The sequence below is a fragment of the Arachis hypogaea genome, chromosome 13 (assembly GCF_003086295.3).
Source record: "Arachis hypogaea cultivar Tifrunner chromosome 13, arahy.Tifrunner.gnm2.J5K5, whole genome shotgun sequence".
Lineage (NCBI taxonomy): Eukaryota > Viridiplantae > Streptophyta > Magnoliopsida > Fabales > Fabaceae > Arachis > Arachis hypogaea.
This window is the reverse complement of record NC_092048.1, coordinates 122223260-122232263: the sequence shown is the minus strand read 5'-3', so window position 1 is coordinate 122232263 and position 9004 is coordinate 122223260. Positions and strand designations below refer to the sequence as shown.

Genomic DNA, 9004 nt, shown 5'->3' with positions numbered 1-9004 from the left:
ATGGTATCTGCAGGAATCATCTCGGAGCAAGGTCCCTCGCTAAGAAAGTCATCCGAGCCGGTTCTACTGACCGACTTTGCAGAAAGATGCCACCGAGTTCGTAAAGAAGTGTCAGCCATGCCAAATGCATGCAAACTTCCACGTCGTTCCTCCAAGGAGCTCATAAGTATAACTTCTCCATGGCCTTCTGCTAAATGGGGATTGGACCTAGTGGGACCCTTTTCCCAAGTGCCTGGACAAGTAAAATACTTAATAGTTGGAGTATACTACTTCACAAAGTGGATTGAAGCAGAACCATTGGCCACCATCATCGCCCAGAGAAGTCGGAAATTTCTCTACAAGAACATTATCACAAGGTATGGGGTACCTGACGTGGTAGAAATTGGCGAGTTAAGAAATCATTGTAAGAGATGCGTTGCAAGTATAGTTCTTAACCAACCAAAAATCCGCTTATCAATTTAGAAGGGGTTGTCACAAAATTAGAATTAAAATACTGGGAGTATGAATCCCAGGTCGTCTCCCAACGAGTTGCAGAAAGATGTGCTATTTTATTAATCAGATGTTTTCCAAAAGGGTTTGAGTTTGATAGATAGGAAATTAAATCAGAGAATTTATGTAATTTAAATAAAAACCTCGACCGGGAGTAGATTAGTTGGAAGCCCTATCCTTGATGGAGTTTCCCCAAGATAAAAGTGATAATTGAAGGTTACATGCTCAGTTATCCTTTACCAGATAAAGGAAAGTTAAACAAGTTGGAAGTCAGTTTCTATTCATAAGTTCTAATCCTCTCCCTTGGGAAGGACTAGTGTTAGTGATTAGAGGGCGACCCAATGCTAAATCCAACTATAATTTTACTCTTGAGCATCCAACTCAAGGTCCTCTTTCAATCAACTCCCAATCAAGTTAGGGAACTACTCGCTCATTATGATTGTAAAATCCACGAAATAAGGAAGGAAAATAAAGAAAGACATGATAAATAATAATCAAAAGGATCAATTAAAAATAAAAATAGTTCTTGTATTAATAAATTCTAAAAATAATCCAATAGTAACTCTGAAGAAATTAAGGATATAAAAGAGTAAGTGACAAGTAAGGAAACAAACTAGAATGACGAAGTCATGACGGAGGTAATAACTCTTCTCAATATCCCAATCCAAAAAGCGATAAAATCAAAATCCTAAGAACTATGAATGTGTAGAGAGAAAACCTAGAGGAGGAGTAAAATCAGATCTAAAACTAAAATTATGCGGAATGAATGTTATCCTCGGTCTCTGCATGTTCCCTGGCTCTAATCTGCTTTTCTGGGCCAAAAACTGGGTCAAAACAGGGCCCAAAATTGCCCCCAGCGAATTCTGCAGATTCTGCAGATCGCGCACGTCACGCGATCGCGTCATCCACGCGTTCGCATCATCCAGCGTTTTGCCTTGCCACGCGTGCGCGTCGTCCACGCATTCGCGTCACTTGTGCAGTTCCAACCCATGCGTTCATGTCAGGCACGCGAGCGCGTCACTGCAATTTCCTTTAATTCATGCGGTCGCGTGAGCCATGCGTCTGCGTCGCTTCTCGCTGGTCATCTCCTCCATTTCTTGTGTTCCTTCCATTTTTGCAAGCCTCCTTTCCAATCTCCAAGTCATTCATGCCCTATAAAGCCTGAAACACTTAACACACAGATCACGGCATCGAATGGAATAAAGGAGAATTAAAATACATAATTAAAAGTCTCTAGGAAGCAGTTTTCAACCATGGAGTAATTTTGGGAAGGAATTGTAAATACATGCTAAATTAATGAGTAAGTGGGTAAAGATTCGATAAAACCACACAATTAAACACAATATGAACCATAAAATAATGGTTTATCAACCTCCCCACACTTAGACATTAGCATGTCCTCATGCTTAGTTGAAGGAGATAAAATAAATGAGTAGGAACATGTAAAACTTATGCAATGCAATGCAACCTATATATGTGAATGCAACTATATGATTCTTGTCCACTTGGTTAAAAGTAAATAAGCTCTTCAAGACAATCACAAATCAAATTCCACTAATTCAATTCTTATATAGTAACAACAGATAAAAATGCAAGAAGGTAGCTCATGAAAGCAGGGAACATAGAATTTAAGCATTGAACCCTCACTGATGATGTATGTACTTTCTAGTCTCTCTAGTGTATAGGGTAATCACTCTATCCTTCTCTAATCATGCTTTCTAATTTTTGTTCTTCTCCTAACCAATCAACAACATTTAATATACCAATGCAAACATCATGAGGTCTTTTCAAGGTTGTAATGGGGCCAAGGTAAGGGTAAGGGTACATATATGGCTAAGTAAGCTTATAAATTGAATCTTTAATTAACCCAAGCTTTCGCCTAACACATATATATATTCTATATAACTTAAATTTCAGACCTAGCTACCCAAAATTTCCCTTTCACATTCCTTACTCATGTATCGACTTTTATTTTAATTTTATCATATATGCATTGATCCTTGAATTTTAACTTATCATTGGGGTAATTTTGTCCCCCTTATTTATTTATTGAATATTTTTTTAAAATAAACACAACTTATCAATGCACATAGAATTTTAATTTTTCTTTTATAGTTTCACATGAGTAGGTACCCAAATTCCCATTATATTATCATGACACATTCCCTTATTATCTTTTGTTCCCACAATCTTCCCATACTCAATTAACACACAATTCTATCTCAAGCTAACCAAAGATTCAATTGGGATATATAATTGTTTTTCCGCTTAAGGCTAGTGATGTGATAAAATAAAGAACAAATGGGATTTAAAGGCTCAAAGTGGCTAACAAAGGTAATTGGAAAGGATAGGCTTATTTAGGATAAGTGGGCTAAACAAATAATGGCCTTAATCATATACAAGCATAGAAATATATTAAACATTGGACATATAGGATGAAACAAAATATAGATTACAATCATAGAGAAGTAAACACACAAGAATAAAATAATTATGGTTAAATAATGTAACCATGTATTTAGGCTCAGAGTCTCACAGGTTGTGTGTTCTTTAGCTCAAAAACCATGTTCCAAATACAAGAGTAAGCAAATTTAACATTAAAGTTTTGATTAAAATTAGTGAAATTTTGTTCTAAAAATAGGGTCTTAGAAGAAACTTATTATCTTTCCAATCAAGTAGAACATGCATGTAACTAACCTATCACTATGCAATTTATCCTATTTTACAAAAGAAAAACTAACTAAATATCCTATTTTATTGGTGTTAGAGAAGAGAAATTACTTCCAGAAGTCAGGTACTGACTGACCTCCCTACACTTAAGGCTTTGCACCGTCTTCGGTGCCATCTGTCAGGAATAAAGGTGGGCTGGTAGCATTATCTCCACAGTCGGGACCAATGTTCTGAAAATCGGACCGGACCGGCCGGTTCGACCGGTTTAACCGTGAATCGGCGATGCAGACGGTCCGGTCCTCCTGCAGAAACCGTCCTGGAAAGAACCAGCGACAAACCGGCGAACCGGCCAAAAACCGGTCGGTTGGGCCGAACCGGTAACCGGCCGGTTCTGAGTAAATGACGTCGTTTCATTATTAAAAAAAAAAGAAACCCTAAACCCGACCCGACCCGAAGAGCACCCTGACCCGGTGACCCCAACCACCCCCCGTTTCTTCCCCCGAATCCCTAATTCTGTGTGTTGTTCATCTTCGTGAGAGAAGAGAACAGAGAATGAGAGAAGACTGAAGCTGAACCCTCCACGCCCGAACCCCAGCCTGCCACCGCCCCCTCCTTCGTTGCCGCGGTCACCGGTCAACAGCCCAACCGCCGTCGCCTGGTCGTCAGCCCAAGTAACCCTCCTTCTTCGCCTGGTTCCCTGCCCAGTAGCCAGCCGTCTGCCTCGTCTTCATCTGCCCTGTCCCATCGTCTTCATCGTCGCGCGGTGAGTAACTCGTCTCTGCTCATCTTTGTTCTTCACTTCTTTGCCTCTGTGAACTTCGACTTGCCTCTGTGAACTTCAACTTGCCTCTGTGAACTGACTTCCTCTGCTCATCTTTGTTCTTTGCCTCTGTGAACTTCTTTGTTAGTAACCTGGTTTGCAGCTCAATTTCTGTTTGTTAGTAACTTGGTTTGCAGCTCAATTTCTGTTTGTTAGTAACTTGGTTTGCAGCTCAAATTCTGTTTCTTGGTAACTTGGTTTGCAGCTCAATTTCTGGTTGTTGGTAACTTGATTTGCAGCTCAATTTCTGTTTGTTGGTAACTTGGTTTGCAGCTGAATTTCTGTGTGTTACACTGTTGCTCAATTTCTGTTTGTAGTTCAATTTGTGTTTGTAGTTCAATTTCTGTGTTTTGCTCAAATTTCTGTTTTGTAGCTCAAATTTGTTACTGTTTTGTACTTTGTTAATGCTGGAAACTGACTCGGTTTTGCATATTTGTTGACTGGCTGAATTTCTCAAATTTGTTCTGCTGTGGCTGTTTAGAATTGTTAGAATTGTTAGAATTGTTAATGTTTATTGCTGTGGCTGTTTTTAATTTCATATATGTTTTATTAATTTTAGTTATGGAAGATAGTATTAATCAAGAAGCAACTGCTGATAACAATGATTCTGTGAATAATAACATGCCTGCCGATACTTCTATTTCGAATGATGCTGCTAATCCTAATTCACGTAGTGCTAACGATAGTTAGTCACAAGGTTCTTCGAACCTTAGGGGAAAAACAGATTTAGCTTGGAAATATGTTGCTCTACAAACAGTGAATGGAAAACCACAGTATCAATATTTATTTTGTCTACAAGTTTTCAATGGAGGTGGAATTCACAGGATGAAGAAACATCTAGCAAAGATTACCGGAGACGTGAAAAAATGTCCTAAAGTTCCATATGATGTGGAAAAACAGATGGAAAATTTGTTGAAAGATATTCAGGCCAGCAAAAAGAAAAGAAAAGTAAGTTTTGGTGAAGAGGGTGGTGATGAGGTAGAGGATGCAATTGATGAGGCAATCCAAGAAGAACAGGAACAGCAGCGTACCTCGAATCAGCAAGGAGTTGGAGGCGATCCAAAGAAAAAAGCCAAAGTCATTCCTCCTATGTTTGCACCAAGAACAACTCCAGGAGCTCAACCAAGTATTAAGAGTGTTTTGCAAAACAAAGAGGCGATACACGAGGTTGATAAACGATTTGCTCGGTGGCTTTTGGATTGTAAAATTCCATTTAATGCTGTGATGTTGCCATATTTCCAAGATATGTTGGATGGTGTTGCTGGTATTGGACCTGGTTACAAGGGGCCTTCTTATGATAAGTTAAGGGTTCATTTGTTGGCTGATCTTAAAAGAGAAAGTCAAATGCTAGTTGATAGTTATAGGAGTGCATGGAAGGAAACTGGATGTACCCTCATGGCTGATGGTTGGACAGATCAAAGACAAAGGACGTTAATCAATTTCTTGGTGTATTGTTCTAAAGGTTTGTGCTTTGTGAAATCAGTAGATGCTTCCAGTATGGTAAAAAATGCTTCACACTTGTGTACTTTGTTTTCTGAGGTGATTGAATGGATTGGCCCAAATAATATTGTGCATGTTGTGACTGACAATGCGGCCAATTATGTTGCTGCTGGTAGGCTTATCAATAGAAAATATGATAATATCTATTGGTCACCATGTGCTGCTCATTGCCTTAATCTTATTTTAAAAGATATAAGCAGCATGGCGCATATTTCTAACCTTGCAACTCGTGCTTCAAAGATCACAGTATTTGTATACAATCATACGGTTTTCTTATCTTGGCTAAGACAAAGACCTCATTGGAGAGAAATTGTACGTCCTGGTGCAACCCGGTTTGCAACTGTGTTTATTACATTGAAGAGCATCTTTGATCGTAAAAAGGAGTTGCAACAATTGGTTGTAGATTCAATTTTCACTGATCACAAATTAGGAAGGAGTGCTACTGGTAGAGCTGTGAGTGCTATCATTCTGGACGCCAAATTTTGGGACGATTGCTTTACTGTATGTAAACTTGTGGGCCCTCTGATTTACTTGCTGAGGGTTGTTGATGCTGATGACCCCCCATCTTTGGGATATGTTTATGAAGGAATGCTAAGGGCAGAAGATGCAATTAAGGAGATGTTTAGGCAATCCAAGACTGCATATCAGCCGTACACAGATATTATCAACTCAAGATGGGACAAGCATTTGAAGAAAGATCTTCATGCGGCAACTTACTTCCTGAATCCTAAATTCTTTTTTAATGAAAATTATAAAGAAGCACCTGATGTTATGCGAGGTTTGCTTGATCTTGTTACCTTGTATTGCAAGTGTAACAATTTGGATTCAGTTCAGGCAATGAAAGAAATACATTTATATAGAGATCGGAAGGAAAGTTTTGATAGACAAGAAGTTATTCCAGCTGCATCTGAACTTAAGCCTGGTAAGAATATGGTTGAATATTTGTTTAATCAATAGTAACTTGTTTTGAGCTCCTATGTTTTTAATTAATATCTTATAATATGTTATGGTTTTATAATTGGTAGATGAATGGTGGAGGTTATTCGGAGGCTCTGCTCCATGTCTACAAAAGATAGCTGTTCGCATTCTTAGCCAAGCATCTGCTTCTTCTGGGTGTGAGAGAAATTGGAGCCTTTTTGACCAGATTCATACAAAAAGAAGAAATAGATTGGAGCATGATAGACTGAATGACATTGTTTATGTTACCTATAATTTGCGTCTTAAATCCAGGTAATATATGTTTCATGAAATACTATATTGTTTCATTTGTAATCTTTATCATAATAAATTTGTAAATTATTAAATCTCCATATATTGTATTTAACTTTTTAGGAAGGAAAAAGAAAAAAGAAAGCAAAAGACACAGCATGATCCAATTGATTATGAAAGTATCAGTCAAGTTGACTTCTGGGTGACTGAAGAGGTTGTAGAGAAAGAGCCTGATCTTCCTAGTAATGTGGATGACTTATTGCGTGAGTATAGTATATTTAGTTTCTAATGATTTATTAGAATGTTGTTAGTTTATCATATAATGATAACATTTCTATTTTATTAGGTGAAATTGATGCTGATTTATATCAAAGTGGCGGTGGTAGTAGTGGTCTTTATGCTGCATCTCTTTCTTCTGCTGATCAGGGTGGGAATGAAGGTGAAGATCATCCCACCGAAGCAGATTTGCAACAAGTTCTTGCGGATTTTGATTGATAAACCATGATGTTGGGATTTAATATTTAGATATTCTTTTATTACTATTTAACTTTTGAGTTTGGATTTTGATAAGATCATATGTATTTGGTTGATGATATTTTATGTAGTGTTTTAAATTTCGAAGATATTTTAAGATTTATATCAGACTATAATTATATTTTAGGATGTGTATTTATAATTTATTTATTATTCTACTCTAAACGGTTTTTCCGGTTGAACCACCGGTTGAACCGGTTAGACCAGTGAACCAGTGACTAGAGCGGTTTGATGACCGGTCCGGTTTTTTGAACCTTGGTCGGGACCGTCATGGCTCCCTGTGCTAGTAAAGGAAGTGGAGTCCGGGGTGTCTGAGTCTCTATATTTTCCCTTAAGTAGCTCCTTGAGGTATGTGAATCGGCGCTTGTTTCAGCGCTCTCTTAGCTTTGCTTTGTGTTCCTGCCGATCTAACCTCTCAAGTATCTGATGGAGCAGTTGGTTTGTTGTAGGTGCTTGTGGTGTTGAAGGAGGAATGTCTTTAGGCGGTTCAGTAGGCTGGCTTGTAGTGGCTGTTGGAAGTCTAATATATTTCCCATTAGGGACGTACTGATCATCCCGTGGGAGCATGGCTTTGGTGTCTCCAGCTCTATCGGAGACTCCAGCTGCTGAGACGAGATCTAAAACCAAGGCGGGAAAAGGCAAGTTGCCCGCAATTTGTACGTGTCCCATGGCATTCCGGATATATCTTGGTACGTTCAGAGGCTGGTCTGTGAGGATGCACCATAGTAGAATGGCCATGTCTGCAGTGAAGGAGGACTCGTGGGTGCTCAGAAAGACATAATGGGACATAATCTGTGCCCACACGCGAGCCTCCAAGGTAAGTGCAGAAGCCAATATTTCCTTAGGTCGGGAATGATGGTATCCGTAGATCCATCTGCTGCCAGGTAGTGCGATAACTTTGAGAACAGTGTCCCAGTCAAATTGGTACATCTGGCGCTTGAGTGCGGCCTCTTGAAATGCGACTAGTCCTTCTGGAGTAGGGGGAAGATCTAAAGCTCGCTGAATGGCCTCTTCTATAATAGGGACTTGCTTCTGACGGACATAGACAGACTGTAGGGTTGGCAGGTGAAAGTTAGAGTAGAACTCGACTACCCAGGAAAGATTAACCTGTCGTGGCTGTCTCTGTAGGAAACCCTATTGTCTTCGTTCAATTTGCGGCTCAACAAATTCAGCAATACGGGTCGGGAGGATAAGAAGGTATTCGTTGTTGTAACTCATTTCTGCCAGGATGGGAAACATCTACTCACAGTAGCGATTGGAAAATTACGCAGTGTCCTTTGCTGGGAAGGCTTTCTCCTTTTCATCAACCTTTATAATCCTCTTAATTCTTTTTGTTGAGGATTTAACCGCAGTTGAAGATGGCTCTGTCACAAATGCTCATTTGGTTCCTCTCCTTGCTGCTGTTGATTTAGGAGTAGCTTTCTCCTTGCCTTTCTTGGTGGCCATCCTAAAAGAAAGAAAAGAGAAAGTATGTTAAAATGTCAAGGGTTAGAGCAGGGAAGAGGGCGGGGAAGGTGGTAATCAATGCACACTAAGAGATGAATGATGTTAACACATGGTCATGACTACATGTGAGAAATCAACAATGGAAATATAGCAAGTGCATACGATGACAATTAAATGCAAGGTGTTTATTGGCATGCAGGCAAAGGCATGAGTAGCATAGATCAAGCATTCAATGTTCAAGTTAGATTACCAAGCCTTTCAAACTAATAACCTGATTGTAATGACAATTATATTGAATTAATATGATACGAAAAAGGGTTTTGTGAAAAGCAAGCA

At 39.1% G+C, this 9004-nt stretch overlaps 2 protein-coding genes across 2 annotated transcripts; both read left to right on the top strand.

Annotated features, from left to right (window-relative positions):
• LOC112735332 (uncharacterized) lies at positions 1 to 6246 on the top strand. The gene is made up of 4 exons (XM_025784881.1): positions 1 to 356; positions 4552 to 4664; positions 4737 to 6129; positions 6237 to 6246. Exons 1-4 carry the CDS (start codon positions 1 to 3, stop codon positions 6244 to 6246), a joined length of 1872 nt encoding a protein of 623 aa, XP_025640666.1.
• On the top strand, positions 6198 to 7208 carry LOC112733057 (uncharacterized). Its single transcript, XM_025781917.3, has 4 exons — positions 6198 to 6401; positions 6505 to 6709; positions 6812 to 6951; positions 7035 to 7208. Exons 1-4 carry the CDS (start codon positions 6251 to 6253, stop codon positions 7181 to 7183), a joined length of 645 nt encoding a protein of 214 aa, XP_025637702.1. The 5' UTR covers positions 6198 to 6250; the 3' UTR covers positions 7184 to 7208.
• The last annotated feature ends 1796 nt before the right edge of the window (positions 7209 to 9004 follow it).

Bases quoted from the DNA above. Each gene is read 5' to 3' on its own strand.
- LOC112735332 (XM_025784881.1), top strand. From the start codon at position 1: ATGGTATCTGCAGGAATCATCTCGGAGCAAGGTCCCTCGCTAAGAAAG. The intron at 357-4,551 runs GTATGGGGTACC...TATGGAAGATAG, and splicing joins TACAAGAACATTATCACAAG to TATTAATCAAGAAGCAACTG. The intron at 4,665-4,736 runs GTTAGTCACAAG...CTCTACAAACAG, and splicing joins TTCACGTAGTGCTAACGATA to TGAATGGAAAACCACAGTAT.
- LOC112733057 (XM_025781917.3), top strand. From the start codon at position 6,251: ATGCGAGGTTTGCTTGATCTTGTTACCTTGTATTGCAAGTGTAACAAT. The intron at 6,710-6,811 runs GTAATATATGTT...TTAACTTTTTAG, and splicing joins AATTTGCGTCTTAAATCCAG to GAAGGAAAAAGAAAAAAGAA. The intron at 6,952-7,034 runs GTGAGTATAGTA...CTATTTTATTAG, and splicing joins TAATGTGGATGACTTATTGC to GTGAAATTGATGCTGATTTA.